Source organism: Heloderma suspectum, chromosome 2 (assembly GCF_057233095.1).
Source record: "Heloderma suspectum isolate Gila_16-S chromosome 2, 16-S_ref, whole genome shotgun sequence".
In the NCBI taxonomy this organism is placed as follows: domain Eukaryota; kingdom Metazoa; phylum Chordata; class Lepidosauria; order Squamata; family Helodermatidae; genus Heloderma; species Heloderma suspectum.
The window spans coordinates 180,528,079-180,547,913 of NC_139459.1; the positions used below are offsets into that span (position 1 = coordinate 180,528,079).

At 50.9% G+C, this 19,835-nt stretch overlaps 1 protein-coding gene across 1 annotated transcript in view; it reads left to right on the top strand.

Annotated features, from left to right (window-relative positions):
• The first annotated feature begins 832 nt into the window (after positions 1–832).
• Positions 833–19,835, top strand: part of ITGA5 (integrin subunit alpha 5) — a 103,012-nt gene continuing 84,009 nt past the window's right edge. The window contains exon 1 of the mRNA XM_084836535.1: positions 833–1,138. Within this exon, the coding sequence (XP_084692661.1) occupies positions 993–1,138 (146 nt within the window). The 5' untranslated portion in view covers positions 833–992. The remainder of the gene's footprint in view (positions 1,139–19,835) is intronic.

The following is a 19,835-nucleotide window of genomic DNA, read 5'->3' on the forward strand; positions in this document are numbered from 1 at the left end:
GGTCACGAAGAGTCAGACACGACTGAACGACTGAACAACAACACCACTCAGGGTTATTTGAGTATTCAACTCAATGAATGCATCTTTGGGAAAGGGTACACTTCTACACCTCCTTACCTGGGAGCAAGCCCCACCGAATTCAATGGGGCTTACTTATGAGTAGACAATGTCTTAAGGTTGCACTGTAGACGGATCCGCTTCGGCACAGCCACTGGATTCCCTGGAACCTCCGTGCAAAGGGCACACTCGTTTTACGCAACTGACCGGTTATCCAGTCGTTTTTAATTTCGGGCGTCCCTGCGTTCTGCTTCTTTATACAAAGAAAAGAAGTGGGGGGGGGGGCACGGCGCTCCTGATATTAATTCTTGATTTTCGAGACCCAAGCCTGACTTGCTTGGGTTTATGAAATTTCGTTGCACTTCACTTGGTTTTCCTGGTAACGCGGGGCAACCAATCACAACCAACCGTTTTCGGCCCAAAATTGGCACACCGCGCGCTCGATTTATTTGAAGGAAGGAAACCCTCAGCGTGACATCATCAACCATTCTGCAAAGCGAGAAAAACGAGAAGTTCATCGCAGCTTTCAATTTTTTATTATTTATTTATTTATTTTTTTAAAAAGAACATTCGCGGTGTATGCTTTTTCTTTCTCTTTTGAAATCCATATATATATATATCTCGGCATCTCCAAACTTTCTTCCAAATATCCCTCATCAGATCGCTTCCTGGCTCCCTTCCCAAATTCCCAGCGCTGGCAGTTTAATGAGATCCATCCTGCCCACCCCCAGTCCCGTCGAGGAGGAGGAAGGGAGACTCCTCCTTTTGTGAGTCATTCCCGGGCAAGACGCGAGGGGAGGCTGCGGAGCACTCACGTTTCGGGCGGCTTGGAGAAAGAAGACCTTGGGCGAGCCGTCGACAGGGGAGCCTCTTTCGCCCGGCAGGGATTTTCCTCGCGCTCCGTCCAGCCAAAGGAGCTGCCCTCGGGCCCAGCCATGCTTCCCCGGGCCCTCCTGTTTCTCTTCAGCGTGCCTTGCGCTTGCGGCTTCAACCTGGACGCCGAGGCGCCGACGCTTCTACGCGGCCGCCCGGGCAGCTTTTTTGGCTTCTCGGTGGACTTTTATCTCCCAGAGGAGCAGAGGTAAGGCGACGCAAGAAGCGGCGCGCCGGGCAATGTGGCACCCCCCCCTTTTTGCGGGGGGGGGGCATAGTGGGATAACTTCGACTCCCCCCCCCATTAATGCAGGAACCCTGATCATCTGCGGAGATGGAGGGGGTGGCGGCGTTATTGTTGGAGGCGCGCGTGCGCGCACACGCACGGACTCGAAGGTGTTGGACACTTTGGCAACTCTGGGAGAACTTCGCCAAGAAAGGCGAATGAAGTCGGATTGGGTTCGATTGGCTTGGCTGCGAGACTCGTGTAATATACACCCCCCCCCCTTTCGCCGCTGCCGCCGCCGCCCCACGCCCGGCTCCATCCTAATCACGCCCCCCTGCGCTTGGCTGGCCTGCGGCCCGCTCCCTCTTTCCAGCCCCACTAAGTGATTGCAGACCCACACCGTCCCCTGCCTGTGGCGCGTTTCCTCCCAAACCCGCTCCCGTTACTCGGGTTCTCCACCCCGCACGCTCCGTCTTTGGCGGCGGCTGCTATTCCACGGGAGGAAAGCGCGACGGGCCAACCCCGCCGCAGGCGAGACTGGAGGATTTTCCGTGCGCCCCCCCCCCCCGCCTCTCCACTCGCTCTCGCCCCAACAGGCTCGGAACCAAGCATTTCCTGTAATCGGAGCTCAGCCCCGCCGCTCTTGTTCCAGAGATGGGGTGGGTGGGTAGGTGGATGGGAGGCTGAGGAGAGAGAAAGAAAAGAAGAAGGGGATCCGGCGGGGGCTGAGAGACTTGGTGGGGGTGGGGAATCAGCACCAAGCCCTTTGTGGGGGCAGGTCTGGGAAAGCGGATATTTGGCCTGGGGCAGAGCCGTGGAGGAGGGTGGGTCTCTCATCCGACCTCTCTCCAAACACTCCCCCAGGTGTGCTTGGCAAGGGGGTTTGGCGAAGTAGCTAACCTTACTTCCCCCACCCAAGCATTTCGGGGAGGGGGCATCTGGCAAGAGAAAGGGCTTGAAATGGGGTGGAGGATCCTAGCCCGGGATCTCCTCTCCCCTATTTCTGATGGGAAGGATTCCTGGAATTGCTGGGACAAAGGTCCTACCCTGGAATCTCCTGTCCCTGTTTGTGATAGGGGAGAATTGCTGGGACAAGGGTCCTAGCCTGGGATCTCCCATCCCTATTTGAGATGCGCTGGACAAAGAGCCAAATGTTGAGCCCGAGTGTCCAGGTCTAATCCATCCACCCTGAAGGGGCTAGGCCTGCTGCCCAAGTGGATTGTGTCTGGCAGAAAAGCATGATGGGACCTCCGTCCTCTCTAGCCCTTGGGATGTTCCTGGCATCGAGAGGGTTAGGTGTTGAGAACACATGTTCCCCATCCTGCTGCGGATCTCCGGAAGGAAAGGATGGGAAGAAAAGGATGGTCGGAGTACTGTGAGTGGGTATCCCCTCTCCCTCCCCCTCCTGACATGGAGCGGGGTGGAACTGAGGCTAACCCTGCTCGCGTGCACCAGTACTTGGGAAGCCTTGCACAAGTCAAGAGAGGTTGGCTGGCATCTGGCAGGAAGGGGCATTTGAGAAAGCAGCAATGGGATGTGTCTGTGTGAGACTGGACTTCTCCCACTTCCAGGCTGAGATGCTTGTGCTGGGCAAGTGTGCACGCGGACACATACCAAATGCAACATAAAAATAGCTAGTGGAGCTAGCGGCAGATGTCTGCTTCTGGATTAGCTCTCCAGAAGATCGGTTAAGGCTGCAGTCCTGTGCACAGTCGTTTGGGAGCAACTCCCGTTTAGTTGGCTGGGACTTCCAAGTAAACACGCAGGCTGTAAATCTCCGAGGATGTGCGCTCATACATTTGCACACCAAATTAATTGACACACTCCTGATTAATCAACAGTCTTTACGCTGGTGCTGTAGTTGCGGGCACTGCTGCTGAGATTAGACTGGCCACATCCTCTCAGATGTGTGCTGAAGGAGTGTTTGCAGGGGAGGGGGTACCACACCCTTTCAGCTTGAGCGTTGCTGTTTTTTAAGCAGTAAACTGGTTTTCAGCACACCCCCTTCTAATGTGGCACTTATGCGTGATGCTTAAAAAGAGTGGGTGGAGTTTTAGAAGACCTGAGGAGCCCTGTCTCAAATCCACACCCTCTGAAGCTTACAGGGTGGGGTGAGGGGTGCTTGGGTGATGGTGGTGGGGAAGTCCCTCCCTCAGTTCAACCTAATTCACCTGGAGGTTTTGACACAAAAACTACTTGGAGGAAAGGTGGGTGACACTCCAAACTTCTGGCCCCAGTGGACATCCTGTATAGTTTGCTGTGGAGGTGTTGAGGGAATCCTCTCCCTCGCAGCCTTTCTTGACCTGGTGCCCTCCTGTTGTGTTAAACTACAACTCCCATCATTCCCAGTCAGCAGGCCTGGGTGATGGGAATTGTAGTCCAAAGTTTTATTTATTTATTTATTAAATTTATTAATCGCCCATCTGACTGGTCACCCAGCCACTCTGGGCGATGTACAACCCACCATAAAACAATTTAAAACAATAAAATTTTACCATAATTTTTTTTTTTTTAAAATACCCTAACCCACCCCAAATGCCTGCCTGAACAACCACGTTTTTAATGCACGACGGAAGCTCATTAAAGAGGGGGCATGACGGAGTTCCCTAGGGAGGGAGTTCCACAGAGTGGGGGCCACCACAGAGAAGGCCCTCTCCCTCGTCCCCACCAGTCTAGCTGTCCTGGCTGATGGGACAGAGAGAAGGCCATCCGAGGCTGATCTTGTTAAGCGGCCTGTCTGGTGTTGCTGGAGGCGCTCCTTAAGATAGGCTGGGCCGGAACCATATAGGGTTTTAAAGGTCAAAACCAACACCTTGAATTTGGCCCGGAAAACAACTGGTAACCAGTGCAACTCCTTCAGCACTGGAGTGATGTGATCTCGCTGGCGGCTGTCTTTAATCAGGCGAGCCGCCGCGTTCTGTACCAGCTGCAGTTTCCGAACCGTCTTCAAGGGTAACCCCACGTAGAGCGCATTACAGTAGTCTAAACGAGAGGAGACCAGGGCATGTACTACCGATGGGAGCAGATGGTCGGGAAGGAAGGGGCGCAGCCATATCAGATGGAGTTGATACAGCGCTGTCCGGCTCACAGCTGGGGTACCAGGCCAGGGAAAGGCTAGTGGCCTTTCCTGACCTGGCACCTTTCAGTTGTGTTGAACTACAACTCTCAGCATCCCTAGTCTAGATGATCGGATGTGTAGTACAAGAAGTCTGGATGGTACCAGGAAGGGAAGGCTGCAGCAAGGTGCAGCAGCTCTTCTTTTTGGCCTTTATTTCCTTGGCCAACCACTGTGGCCCTTTTGCTAGGTGACGGTAACTCCACCATGGGGATGATAACGACGATTTCTATTATATATTTGTCCTGCTCTTCCTCCAAGAAACTCCGGACACTATTCCTTGTGCCCCCCACTCATGATAGCCCTCTGAGGTAGGCTTAGCTGAGAGATAGCGACTGGTTCAAGGACATTTTTTAATAAAATTTGAACCTGGGTCTCCCCAGTCTAAGATCCAACACTCTATCCATTGCATTGCACCAGCCTGGCTCCTTCACCCTGGAGTGGTTCCATGCAGCCAGATACCCCCAGGATTGAGAGGGCCCTGGGCAAAGTGTCCTCTAGTGGACTTCCTCCCCCATCAGTGGGCCCTGGTGGACTTACCTAGCTGGGTGACTGGGTCAAGCCACCCTTTTAATTTCCCACAATGCACCAGGACTCTAGGGCAGGGGCATTGTGGGAAATTAAAAGGGTGGCTGCTAGATCTAACTGCCTGTCACTGCTCAGGATTGTGTCCAATATCAGTCCTACTTAGAGTAGACCCATTTAAATGAATGGGACTTTAGACTAACATTGCATACAACCCTTAGAGTGTTGGGCTAGAAAAGCCATTAAGGTGGAATAGGCATCCCTGAGGCCTTGCGGGCTGCCTGAGGTTGCCAGGTACTGAGAGCAGCCCTGTGTACAGCCCCTCTTGCCCCCAGAACTTGCCCTGTCTGTACCACTTGCGACGAAGAGCAGTGGCAGGTCTAATCCGCTTCTTTGCGAGGCTTTGGGGTGGGCGGAGGAATGAAATAAACTCCCAGTCTTGGTGTAACTCTACCCACACCCACCCATTTAACCTGTGTCATCCCAGTGACGGTGCTACGAGCAGAGGCAAACAACGTGCCCTCTTCTCACACTGTAGTTCTGTGTGCACAGTGGAGGGGTAGAAGGATAGCTTCCATCTGAAATAACCAGATTTCAGACTGAAATTGAGAACCAGTGTGGCGCAGGAGATCTGGGTTCTAATTCCCCCTCGGAGACTTTGGGCCAGCCACTGACTCTCAGCCTAAGCTACCTCACAGGGTTGGTGTGAGGACAAAATGGAGACGGGGAGGACCATGGAAGCCACTTTGGGTTCCATGCAAGAGGGAAAAAGGCGAGATATTAATGTAATAATAAATAACTGCATGGGGAACATCATGGGTGATGTTTGCAGTTACAAGTATGTTGTAATGTGCACATGTACAACACACTGGAAAGCCACTGACAGCAATGGTTAGCACATTGTATATGCAGTGAGACACATCCATGTGCAATCACCACCATCTGTGTGCAAGTTGCTTGTTATTTGCCACATGCAAGTGCTTTCTGACTAGGGATGTTGTCACATTTGACACATCGCCTGATCACTGGCAGATTGGATGCCTATCACTGGATGGCTTGCTCTGTACTGTAACAAAAAGGGTGTTGCATTGCCTTCTCTTCCCCTGCCAGGCACACACTTCTGCTTCTTAGCATGTTCACGCTTTCATGCTTAGGAGATTACCATGCCTTCTCTATGAAGGAGCAGAGCAGGGCTGGGCAACCTTTGGCCTTCCAGGTATTGTTGGATTCCAGTTCCCATCAGCCCCAGCCAGACTGGCCAGTGGCAAGTGATGATGGGAGCAGTAGTTCATCAACATCTGGAGGGCCACAGGTTCCCCACCTCTGGAATAGAGGCTGAAGTGGGGGAATAGGGATTGGCGTTCACAGTGCCTGTCTGAGCTGTGGAGGGGGATGATTCCACTGTGGCTTAGGGTTGAGGATTCTGAGGGTAAAATGAGGTCGCGGGAGAATCCTGTATGCCTCCTTGAGTTCCTTAGAGCAAGGGTGGGCAACTTTTGTCCCTCCAGCTGTTTTGGCCTACAACTACCATCAGCCTTAGCCAGCATAGCCAACAGTGAGGGATGATGGGAGTTGTAGCATTGGATGATAAAGCTGACTTTCTCTGATGAGTTGCTGCTTTAAGAAATCGGTAACCTTTCCTGGTATTGCAGAAAGTTCGCAAAGGCTACCTCCGAACAAAGAGTAGTAAATTCATTACACAAAATGAAATGAAAAGAAGGAAGGAGGCAGGGTGTGGAAAATTCCATGTACCTCTTCATCCAAGCTCCTAGCCTACGGGTGCTGATGCCCAGGAATTGGAAATCCCTGGGAAATGATGTTGGTCTAAGACCCCTAAACCAGCCTTTTCCAATGCCCTTCAGATGTTTTCAGTGACAATTCCCAGCATTCCTGACCATTGGCCATGCTGGCTGAGGCTGATTGAAGTTGTAGTCCAAAATGTCTGGAAAGTTTGGAAAGGCTCTCTAGGTTAGGGGTACAGAACATTATTTCTCTCACAGGTTATGTGCTGGTGGTGGGTGGGGCCAGCCCATCTCTCTCTCTCTCTCTCCCCCCCTCACTATCCCTCCCCCCCCCAGTGGGCTGCCAGGAGAGGAACAGATATCTCTTGCTAGAGATCTGAATTTCTTGCTTTCTTAGGGCTTCTGAAATTAGGGAAAGGGCTGTATCTATGCTGGGCCAAAGGGGGGCATGCATTGAACACCAAAGACATTTGGGCACAGAATCCTCTGGAAGTGTAGTATCTTTTTTCCAAGATTATATTAAAGATATGGTTATGTATCAGTCTAAATCGAGGGGGGTTAGGATTTAGGTTGGATTTTACCCAATCCTCTGCTAAGTCCTACGTTGAGTAGACCCACTGAAATGAATGGGGCATAAGTTAGTCAGGACTAACTTAAGTCCCACTCATTTCAGTGGCTCTACTCTTATTAGGACTTAGGTTGAATTTTTCCCATGGTCTCCTTCCTGGCAGAATTCTCAAACTCACTTTGCTCAGCTGCTGGTGATGTGCGTGTGGGTCTCAGCTGTGCATGTTTGCAGAACAGCCTTCCCCACCCTGGTGCCCTCCAGATGTTTTGGACCACAACTCCCAGCATTCCTGACCATTGGCCATGCGTGCTGGGGCTGATGGGAGTTGAAATCCAGAACATGGGGAGGGCACCAGTTTGGGGAAGGCTGGTATGGAGAAACCATTCTTCCTCATAGCTTTAAGCCCTTTCTTAATAGCTTAGATCTCAGTAGATGGGCTTCTGTTCCTGAGGGGCTTAGTTAAGGTAGAATGAAACAGCTGTCATCTTTTAAAATGTCATTTGTTTGCTTTTCCCATAAAGACCCTGCCCCTTTCGAAATATTCATCTATTCATTTTATTATTACATTTATATCCCACCTTTTCCCCTTCTTGCAAAGAACCCAAGGTGTCTTACATGGTTCTCCTCCTCTCCATTTTATCCGCACAACAACCCTGTGAAGTAGGTTAGTCAGTAACTGGCCCAAAGTCGCCCAGTAAGCTTCATGGCTGAGTGGGGACTAGACCCTGGATTTCCCATGTCCCAGGCCAACACTCTAGCCACTGTACCATACTGGCTCTCCCCTTTGTGCTCCTTTCACAATTACTTGTTTTTGCTGTGTGGATGCCTCCTCTAACCGTATGGTTCTTCAGTTATATCCCAATGTGATGTATTATGATGTCGTAATGTCACTCCATGTGGTATCTTATGGACTGTCCTGAACTTTGAAAGCCAGAGATGTCTGGCATTGTTCCATCAGTTTAATCCATTTTCTCCATGGTGCTAGATTGGCTATATGTGATGCTCTGTAAGGACCGATGCATGGAAGTGGAAGCCGGCATGCAGAAAGGGTGGGCATATGTTTTTCTCCTCCTCAGTAAAATAGGAACTTTTCCAAGTGAAAAAGGATTCACATTTGAAAGCCCACATTTTATGGTATGTTCCATTTTTATTTCAAAATATCTAGATAAGATAATGCAGCCTTAGTCTAAGAATATGGGAAGCTGCCTTATACTGCGTCAGACCATTGGTCAATCTAGTTTTGCCGACACTGACAGCAGCTCTCCAGGGTTCAGGCAGGATTCTTTCCTAGCCACACCTGGAGGTGCCGGGGATCGAACCTGGGACCTTCTGCATGCAAAGCAGGGGCTCTACGGCTGAGTGTATAGCAGCCTTAGTAACAACAGTCATAACATAGGATATGTAAGAATGAAATAATAGAAGCCAATGGCAAGGTGAGGTACATCCTTTTAGACACTGGAGGCAAATTGGTAAGAGGCTCTCACCAGCTGCGGAAGTAACATATGAAGCTGCCTTATACCATATCAAACCACTGGACAAACTGGTGTTGTCTACTCTGACGGGCAACATCTCTCCCAGATTCCAGCCAGAGCTCTTTCCCCATCACCTGCTACCTGGGATCCTTTAGACAGGAGATGCTGGTTACTGAACTTCTGTATGAGAGGCATGTGCTTTCCTGCTGCGCTGTCCTTAAATGTGCAAAACTCTGCAGCTCTTGCAAATCTGACCTTTTTATGGCTTGCTGGGGCAGAGTTTGTTGCTGAGATTCCAGGGCGGAAAGTGACAGCATTCTCTCTCTCTCTCTCTTTTTTTTTTAATTGCAGGAAGGGTTGGTTGGAGCAAGGGGTGAATGTTCTATGCAGCATTTGCTTCCTGGCCTGGGGCTTATGCACCAGCTTGTCCCTGTTTATTGGGGGCTGTCCCTGTTTTATGGTTCCTGTCCCTGCTAATCACTGTCCTTCTTTTGCTTCTTGGGAGAGGCACTGGGCAGGCTTTGCAAACAGCCTCCTCAGCCTGCTGCCCTCCAGATGTATCGGACTACATCTCCCATTGGCCATGCTGATCGGGGGATGTGAGAGTTGCACTCTAACACTTCTAGAGGTGTCCCAGTTGGGGAAGGCTGCCTTAAGAACAATATTTAGTATGCACATATTGCAGTCGGTTTCTCCCCCACCCCCTCTCCAGTCCCAGACTTTGGCTTCTTTCTCTGGGTCTCTAGGAGCTAAATCTTTTGAGGGAGGGAGGAATGTTCACATCTTGAAGCCAATGTACATGCACTGATATGTGTGTGCATGGATGCACAAAAGCAGTTTATTGCTTCCTTTCCTCCCCTCCTCTAACTGCCTGTTCAGATAGTAAACGTGGCTAAATATGGCAGCTCTCCCACATTCTATTCAATTTTCCTTAAGTTTTTTTTTAAGGGGGTATTGTTATTGCAGTGTTAGGAAGGAACTGCTTCCAAAACCAGAGCAGGACAAGACTGCTGCTGAGCATATGGATATGGATGCAATGTATAGCTCCAGGTTCCACTGGGCCTGGTGGCTCAGTGGGTAGGAGCATCATCCTATTAACCTCAATGCTGTGGTTCAAGGCCCATGGAGAGCCGGTGGAAGGGAGAGTGTGGAAGACAGAGGTGGGTAGGGGGTATTTTTTTCCTGGTGGGCCTGGAGCCTCAGTAGGTAAGAGTCATTCCTCTTCACCACAAAGTGGTCGATTCAAGGCCTGTGGGGTAGGGTGGGGCAGGGGCATAGCTCAGCAGTAGAGCCAGTGTGGTGTAATGGCTAGAGTGTTAGGACTGGGAGCCGGGAGATCCGGGTTCTAGTCCCCACTCGGCCATGGAAGCTCACTGGGTGACTTTGGGCCAGTCACAGACTCTCAGTCTCAGCCCAACCCACCTCACAGTGTTGTTGTGGTGAGGATGAAATGGAGAGGAGGAGGATCATGTATGCTGCCTTGGGTTCCTTGCAGGAGGGGAAAGGCGGGATATAAATGCAATAAAATAAATGAATGAATGAATGAATGAATGAATGAAATGCTTTGCATACAGAAGGTCTTAGTTTCAGCAGCTGAAGGCAGGGCTGGGAAAAACTGAAATCCTGGAGAGCTGCTGCCAATCAGTGTAGACAATATGAGCTAGATGGACCCATGGTCTGGCTCTGTATGAGGCAGCTTCCTATAGCAGTCAGAAGATTGCCTTCAGCAATGTATGAATTGTTGTTGGGTACAGAAGCCGAGGGTGCTGCAGTATACAGGTGTGGCCCGATTTCCATCCATGGGGTGTTGGAGGTTATGCTTTCGGTCCTAGTCTCCTTGTCTGTCCTTGCTACTTGCTCTGTGGCTACATTTCAATATGCTACGGTTGTTCCCTTTTACCTGCATGGCAAGAAGCCATCAATAATTCTAAGAAACGGTCAGATCCTGCAGTAATTTGATGCTTCTTCCACTTTGTGCCTGTTTAATGCCAGCAGTTTGTTGCTAGGTGTTATGGCAGTGACGTGGTCTCTGTCCAGGGGAGCTTACGGTCTCCACTACATGACCAGGGCAGGGATGCAGCATTTACAATTTGGTGCATGTTTACTCAGAAGTAAAGCTTGACTTGTTCAGCTGGACATCCCCCCAAGACAGTGTATATATGCTTACGTGGGAGAAAGTCCCATTCAACACACTGGGACTTCCATCTGAGCAGATATGCATAGGATTGCATGGTGAATTTCTTAACAGACAGCTCCTGAGGATCAGGTCTGCCTTGAAGCTGCTGCTGCTGCTGCTGCTGCAGATCAGGGAATCTTGCCTTTTAATCCCAGATGGGTGTGGATAAGAGTGTGGCTGTGTAGTTTTGGGAGGTAGAACTTTCCTACGCAAGGCATTTATCATGCACTCATCATTGCCTACTCATGGTTGTTTAGAGACATTGTGACCCTCCAGTTTCACTTCTGTGTCTAAAGAGCACTGTCAGTGAGTTTTTTTAGAGCAGGTAAAATGCAGTATTTATCTGTAAAAGTGAAAGAAAATGCTTTCTTCACTTGTGTGTTTGTGCTATTAACCACTATACCACAGTGCCACCTAGAGGTTATATTGTGGAATAGCAGGAAAGGAAACTGTCTTCATGTAGTGCTTGGATCTCAATTCTGTGATGAACCCGAAAGTAGATAACAGTGGATTAACAGCCTTGTGTAGAAAAGCTAGTAGCTAAATGGAACCTCCCCATTTAGAAGCAATATACCCCTAAATACTAGATGCTGGGGGCAAACAAGAATGGAGGGCAGTTGTGTTCAGGCCCTGCTTGTAAGTTTCCAGAGACATCTCTGGCTGGCCAGTGATTGAAAGAGAGTGATGGACTAGATGGGACTTTGACCTGATCCAGTGCAGCTATTCTTGAGATCTTATGAGAAGCACCCTGCATGGAAGGGCCGTGGCTCCACGGTAGCGCACATGTCTTGCATGTGGAAAGAAGGTCCCAGGTTCTACAGGCAGGGCTGTGAAGGAATCGTGCCTGAAACCTTGGAGAGTTGCTACCAGACAGTGCCGATGGTACTGGGCTAGATGGACCAAGGGTCTGATGCAGTATAAGGCAGCTTCCTATATCCTACTTGGAGGCTCTCCTGGGTTACTCTGCATGTCATACCAGGCTGATCCCCCTTTCCCTTGCTCTGACTAAGCCTCCCAGGGACAAATGAGTAGTGTGGACGGGGCGGGGTGGGTGGGAGAGAGAATATGTGGTATAGGAATGGGAGAGGCAGGGCTAGTGTTGGTTCAGGAATTGTAACTCTTCCCAAATACAGCCATCTTTGGTTCCCCAATTGAAATGGCTCCTGACTTCACTCTGAATTGCCTTTTGCACTGTCGGGTGCAGAAGAACTGTCTCCATCCCGCATCCCGTATAATTGCTAGCTGTGAGATGGGATGCTGGTAATGATTAAGCTTCCATGGGGGTGGGTGGGGCGGGTTGTTCGTTGCATAGAAGTAGTACAAAATTACATGACCCACAACCTCTCCACCACCCAGTAGACTGTTGCTAATTAGCCCATTATATTGAGGACAAGATGAAGGCCACAGAGAGAGAGAGAGAGAGAGAGAGAGAGCGCCACATCAGGCAATGACTTGCATTGATGAATGAACCATCACAAATCAAACATCATGGACAGGACTTGCACATCACTTCAGACCAAGGGCACAAACACATGGGTCATGTTCGGACATGTGGCTTGTTCCGAAGCGGATAATCACAGTTTCCTGGTTCAGATGAAATAGGGAAACTATGGTTAATTAGAGGCTTCCTGATCTGATTGCTTGCACTGTGAAGGGAGGAGAAAAGGGGCTGCATGCACAGACGAAACGCTTGTTTATATCCCTGTGGCCTAGTTCGGACTTAAGATGCCAATATGTGACTGTCCAAACCAGCCATGGAGTCAGTTCTCACATTCCGATCTGGATAATTAAGCCACATAAACTCATTGTGGCCTGGCCTGCGTGTGTGTGTGTGTGTACATGAGGGGTCCCAGCACTGGTGTGGGGCTGGTTATGAGGGGAAAGTATTCTGTATATGCATAGAGGCAACATCTGTGTGTTTTCTTCATGCAGTCCAGAGCTGACCCTTTGCACCAAAAAGAGATTCTGGGGCTAAGCCCTGACAAACAGCGAGGCTTAAATTGCGTGTTGGACTATTACTATTATTTATGTAGTATGCAAACTAAGAACTGTACACAATATTGACATGATGTACTCCTGTTCAGAGGATTCCTTCTCTTACCTTAGAAGAGCCAGACAAGAGGGGGTTCACATGAGCACCTCAACATGTTGAAAGAGTGTGTGAAGGGCTTGCAGAACCATGGCTGAGGCCTCCATTTCTCCATCCTCTTCATGTTCTTCACCTGAGGAAGGGACCCTGGCCCAATCAGAGTTTCTCCCTTGTCCGGAGGAGCTGTATACGCATACGCTGATACACATATCCAGCGCCCTGGGCGGGCATGGCAGAACATGGCCACAGGGCATGTGGACCATGGGGTGGGGCTCCCCCATGCAGCCCCACAACCTCACATGTTCTTTCAACGCGTGTGTGTGGAGGATTAGGGAGGGGCCATAGCTTAGTGCTGGAGCCTCTGCTTTGCAGGCAGAAGGTCCCAGGTGCAATCCCAGGCATCTCCGGGTAAGGCTGGGAGAAAATCCTGCCTGAAACCCTGGAGAGTTGCTGCCAGTCAGTGTCGACAATACTGGGCTAGATGAACCAGTGGTCTGATGCAATATAAGGCAGCTTCCTATGCTCCTATGTGCTATGTGAACTTCCTCCTAGAGATGGAGTTTGTTTGGAGGGTGTCTGCGTGGGGCAGATTTCAGCAACTGCCAGTGAGTGTTAGGGGTGGGGGCAGGGTGCTCTGATGGGACCAGAGAGGCAAGGGCGGTTCCTGAAGGAGGGGTCTCTTGTGAGGGGTGATTTAAAGGACGAGAGCTGTTGCACTGGGGCATTGTTGAAAGGGTGGCATGCAGCCCCACCACAGAACGTCTGGCGGCGGCGGCGGCAGGGCAGCTCCTTCTCTTTGATTCTAGGGGAGAAGCCTCTGGAGTGGGGAGAGCATTGATGGTGTCCAGGGACTGTGTCTGTTCCTGGTTTAGTCTAGAGCCAGCTTTCCTCTTTGCTCATCAGCCAGGGGTGTGCCCCTCCCTGCTCCCCTGCTAAGCTGGCATGACCCCAGACGGCACCGGGCCAGAGGCGGCTTTGTGCTCTCTCTCTGTGGCTTTTACCAAAGGCATTGGGCCTGAAGAGCGTAGGATTCCTAGCCGCAGGGGGAGACCAGGAGGGGGGGTAGTCAAGTCTTGCATGGACCGCTCCGACGAAGGCTTTTTGGTGTGTGTTAGTTACAGAAAGGGTTTTTGTTTTGTTTTAATTGCCATTTTCGAAGAGGTAATGCAGCCTAGGCAAAACAGCCGGCTGTCGCCGGTGCTTCGACTTATTTCCCTCTCTGTTCAAGCCACCACCCTTGAGTGCTGGAAAGGAAGGACAGGACAGGCCAGGAAGAGAACAGTTCATCGCCCCGATTAAGCGGTGCCCATTTTCAGCGACGGCTGCCATCTTGGGGTCGGATTTAGTGAGAATGCTGGGCCTGTTATATCGCTGGTTCTAGTACATGTTCATTCCCCAACCTGGTGCCTGCTAGATGTGCCTCCTGGGTGGGGATGATGGTACTTGCAGTCTAGCACATCTAGGAGGCACCAGGTTGGGAAAGGCTGCAATGGATTAACCCAGCACACACACCAGTGCGCACGCGTGCGCGCACACACACACACACACTGCTGTGCACCCCCCCCCACATGCACATACACCCCACTGTGGCTTGGGGAACTGGTACAATAGGCAGGATGCAGAAGAGACTGCTTCTCTCTATCTCCCAAGAGTCAGCCCGCATAGGATGTTAGAAAAGGACCTCTATCCGACCCCTGTCCAGTTATTGACCTCTCCCACTTCAGCCCCTGACCTTTACTGCCATTCTGGTTGTGTTGGTGTCAAATATCTGAAAACACTGGCTTCGTCTATGGGGAGTGTCTCCACCCACCAACCCAAACAGATTCCTTTGGAGGTTGTCGGTTGTCGGACCCTGAGGGTTACTCACTCCTTCAGTGCTCACAACACTGAGCATCCTGGATGGAGCTCAGTTACCCTTTGTCTTTCCCCGCCCCCCAAACAAGGAGCTCTTCATGGCAAGCCCAGCTTGAGTTGTTCCCAGGTCACCACAGTGGATGGATTAGCATCTGCGTGAATGCACTTTCAGCACAGGACACTCATATATCCCCAGTGAGTGCTGCCTTAGATAGCGGGTTAGACTATTTTGTCAGTTTAGCTCAGGGGTGCAGAACCTCTTTCAGCCCAAGGGCCAAATCCCATTTGGAAGAAGCTCTCTGGGGCCGCATTGCAGTGGTGGGTGGGGCTGAAGGCAAAAGGGGTGGGGCCAAACTACAAAAAATAGCATATTGTAGGTCAAAGGTCTTAGTGCCAGTAGCTAAGCCTTAGGAGAGGCATTTCAAGCTTGTAGAATGAGGGATACACCAAAGCTGGGGAATCACCCATCTGGGGAAAGGGGGCACGGCCATCTGGGGAGTCCTGCAGGACCAGATTGGGACCCCACTGGCCTTCTGCATGTGCTCTGCCACTGAGCCGCAGCCCCTCCCCTAAGTGCCAAGTCACTAGCCTCTTAGGCTCCCTTTCCACACCTTTGAAAATGGGAGTGGCCCCAACTCACTGGGGGTTGACAGGTAAAAAGACGTCGCATAGGGTAGGCAGGTGCTAAGTGCTAACTGGCTGTGATCTGGATTGCGTAGGACTGTGGGGGTAGCTGATGCATGTGCAAGATTGGGGTGGCAGGGTTGGACTTCCCCTCTGCAGTTCCAGCCATCCCTGTGATGGTAAGGATCATGCTCAAGCAACACATGCCATGCTTATTCAGTGGAGACAAGCCAAACGTTGGGCTGGGAATAGTGAAGCATTGAGCAATCGAGTCATGGATAGGGGTGCACGAAAGTCACTTACCTGGTCTCGCAGCTTTTTGCGGTGGGGGGGAGGCGCTTCGCTGCTCTCCCCGTGAAGTTCAGGCTGGGGGGGGAGGCTTCCCGCCTCGCCCGGCCGAAATTCAGGCCAGGGGGGAGGCTTCCTGCCTTGCCCGGCCGAAATTCAGGCCGGGGAGGATGCGCCTCGCCTCGCCCGGCCGCGAAATTAAAAGTTAAAAAACAAAACAAAATGACCCCGTGATAGGCTACATGGCGATTAACGTAGCCTATCATGGCTAGATCTGCAAAGTCAGCCGTGATAGGCTACGTAAATCGTCACGTAGCCTATCACGGGTGACTTAAAAAAAAAAAAAGCGCGTACGCAAATGGCGGCCCCCATAGGGAGCCGCCATTCGCGTTCCTTATTTGGTCGCTGTAGTCTACGTAAATCTTTACGTAGACTACAGCGACCAAATAAGGAATGTGAATGGCGGCTCCCTATTGGGGCCGCCATTAGCCGTACGCGCTTTTTTTTTTTTAAGTCACCTGTGATAGGCTACGTGACGATTTACGTAGCCTATCACGGCTGACTTTGCAAATCTAGCCGTGATAGGCTACGTTAATCGTCACGTAGCCTATCACGGGGGCGTTTTTTTCTTTTTTTCTTTTATTGGAATGGTGGCGGCGGCGGCGGCAGCCGGTAAAAAGACCGGCTGCCGCTCCCGTCCCTGACAAAGACCCGACGAACCGCTGGCCGGACCCGCCGCCGGGAGGGACATTCGGGAAAGGTAAGTCCCGTCCTGGGGGGGGGGTGCGGGGGGGCGGAGAATTTCTCCCCGAAACTTCTTCGGGGGGCCGAACACGTTGGCGCTCGGCCCCCCGAAGTTTCGGGGAGGAATTCTCCGCCATCCCTAGTCATGGATGGTGTGTGCCTGTGTGAACTGGCCCCAATGCAGCCTTCCCCGGATGGGCGCCCTCCAGGTGTGGCTGATTACAACTGCCCTGCGTATTCCTTTAAGGCTCTAGCATATTCTACATTCCCTTTCCCAGGGAGGGCAATGTGGACTGTGGTGTCCAACTCCCTTACATGCCAGCATTATCATCAAAAGGCAGCTGTCTCTCCAGCAGGTTGCAGATTAACCAGCCCTACTTAATTTTGGCTATTGATTCACCCACCTGAGAATAGAGGCTGCCTTCAGAGGTCTAGCGAATGGCCATGGCCTCGGGGCTCCTGTCAGATCTGTTTGGATTCCTGGTATGTGACCGGAGGGTCCCAAGCAGGGGCATGCAGTGCAGTGTGTGTGTGGAGGGAGAAGCCTTTGGCAGCCTGGGGAGGGAAGGCAGGCATCTTTGCTTATCAGGTTCTTTTCACACACACCCCACTACCTTTAATCAGCATTTACTTGTGTTTCCTGCCCCCCATAGTGAATCTCGCACGCATTGCAAGCCACCACTAGAATAATATCTGCTTGTGCAAAACTGCTGGGGTGTTACATCTCAAGATTATCCTCAAAATGGAAAGTCAGGATAAATAATGTATTTAAAGTTGTGTTTTTGCCTTCTGGTTTATTAAGGGGCAAGAGAGATACACTGCTGGGTTGATACGAAAGATTACTGTGATGCTGGTTCGTGGCTTGCACCCTTCGCGTTAGCACCCATGGAATGCCAGTGCACCTGTGGCTGGCAGCACCTGTAGTCTGAGATGGAATTTCTAGATATGGAGTCTCTATCTGCTCCTCACCCAGGATTAATTCCAGGAGGGCAGCCATTCTTTGTCTGTTGCAACACACCCCACCAAGAGTCTCAAGGCATCTTAAAAACAAAGGGATTTATGGTTGTCCGCAGATGGCAGAGAGAGATGCTTATGGGTATACAAGGGAGAAAATGATAAAATAGTGGGTCCAGCAGTGTGATACCTCCAGCAGGAAAGGATGATGGTAAAGTGTCTTTCGAAATATGCAAAAAGTAAATAAAAAATTGGGATAGGAAAGATTGTGAAGAGGAATATGTTACGCAGGGCACAGGCCTACTCTTCCTGTCTGTCAGTCCCCCCCCACACACACACACACACTCGCTGCCTCATGCACAAGGAAAACCACCACATAGTATTTTTAGAGCTTTTTAGGAGGAACTGCTCACCCACTCATATTTTTTCTCTCTCTCCATGGTCAAAGGGACTGGAAATTTGTTTGAACCATAAGCTGAAATTCTTGGTTCAATGTCTAGACTGTGCTACAAACTTGGTCCTCTTTGGTGGTGTGTAGAGGCAGGCCTCCTCCAAACCCTATGTGCTTCTGGAATGCTGTTGGCGTGTGCTTTGCCCATGCACAAGAGTACCCTAAATCAGTGCTTTTTCTAAGTGTGTTCTGGGGAACCCTCCATGAGAATGGGTTCCATAATGTAATCAATGGCAGGTCAAGCTTCCCCGAAATATAACTTAGTCTTCTGCTACCTATCTGCTCCTATGCGCTATGCTGCCCAAGGGTAATGTTGGGTGTGTCCAAAGGCATGTCAGTGTGGGGTCACAATGAAATCCAAAAGACTTGACCAGTGGTTTGCGTGAACTTACTGTGCACCCTAAAGAATGCCCCCAGATCCTCTGCTACCTTTGTTTCACACAGTAATTCGGGGGGGCAGGTTAGGCTGTGAGATCATGGCTCGCTCCAACCAGAGAGCATGATGGGCGACCAGGCGTTTGAACCTGGATCTGTCGCCTATCAAGCCCCACCTACAGCCAAAGGACTGGCTGTCTCCCCCGCCACAGTTCACAGCCCATGTGTTTCCTCTTGAGACTGCAACTGCATTATCACCTGTAATGCTGCCGTTTCCTGTTTACTCCCAAGTGAGGCTCTTTCAACTGAGCTTGCGTTTGAAGGTGAAGAGAAAGAGAGGATACAAGAAAGTGGGTGAAAGAGAGGATACAAGAAAGTGGGTGTTGTTGAGTGTGTATGTGTGGGGGGTGTTGTGGGGGTGAAGTGATAGATGGCTGTCAAGTTGGGAACTTGATTTGGGCCCAGTAGAATTAGAGCTGCCAGGGTGGCTGAACTGCTTCCTAGGGGTGGGTGGCTATATCAGAGCATATATCCACTCTATATCTAGTACTCACTGAGGAAAGGAGGAAAGTGGAAAACTCTCCCGGCTGGGGCTGGAAGGTTTGTAGGGGTAACGTGAAACAACCTCTTCAACCTTTAGAGCACAGGTAGGCAACCTGGCATCCTCCAGATGTTTTGACTACAACTCTCATCATGCCCAGGCAGCATGGCTTGTGATTAGGCAAGTTGCGGTCCAAACATCTGGAGGGCACCGGGTTGCCTACCCTTGCTTTAGGATTAGAGAGGGACCATAGCTCAGTGCATATGTTGACTGTAGATTCTACAGCACAGAAGATCCCAGGTTTGATTCCTGACATTTTCCGTTCAGAAACGATCAGGGTGTAGGGTGATGGGAAAGACCCCTTCCTGAGACCACCAACCTGGTGCCCTCCAAATGTGTTGGGGCTGCAGTTCCCACCATCCCCAGCCAGCATTCCAGTCTGACCTGAAATAAGGCATCTTCCCATGTTGCTTTCACTAGATTGCCAGTGTTTGGCTTTGGAAGTTTTAGTAGCCCGGCAACCTGTAGCAGGAGCAGAACTGATAGCAAAAGGCTTCTGTCTGGCACCTGTGGCTGCTGGTGCTGTCAGTTCCCGTAGGCTGGGCCTGTGCGTGGGATGCACGCAGAAGGAGCCACACGGTGATGTGGGAGGTGTTGCTGCCACCACCAAGTTGTCAGGTTGCTCTGCCGCTACCTGCTCTGTCTTCTCTGGCTCCACCAAACCTGCTGGGAAGGTAGCTATGGAGAAAGCGTTCCATGTGTGTGCCCCACAACTTCCCATAGTCATATAAAGCACACTGTTATATTCCTCTTTTTCTCCAAGGACATGGTTCTCTTCCTCCCCCACCCCATTTTGTCCTCGCAACAATCCTGTGAGGTAGCTTAGGCTGAGAGGTAGCGGCTGGCTCAAGGTCACCCCATATGCTTCGTGGCGGAGTGGGGATTTGAACCTGCGTCTCCCCAGTCCTAGTCCCAATACAGCAATGACTACACCACCCTGCCAGCATGCAGCTGAGCTGAGCAGCCTGGCGCTGGAGTGCTCATGCACGGGTTACGCCGGTCAGGCATGCACACGGCCTGAAAATGCGGCTGCTGACTTTTGCTAAAAAATAAAATTTTAAATTCTGGCAACAGGGTAAGAATTCTGCCCTTTATACACAT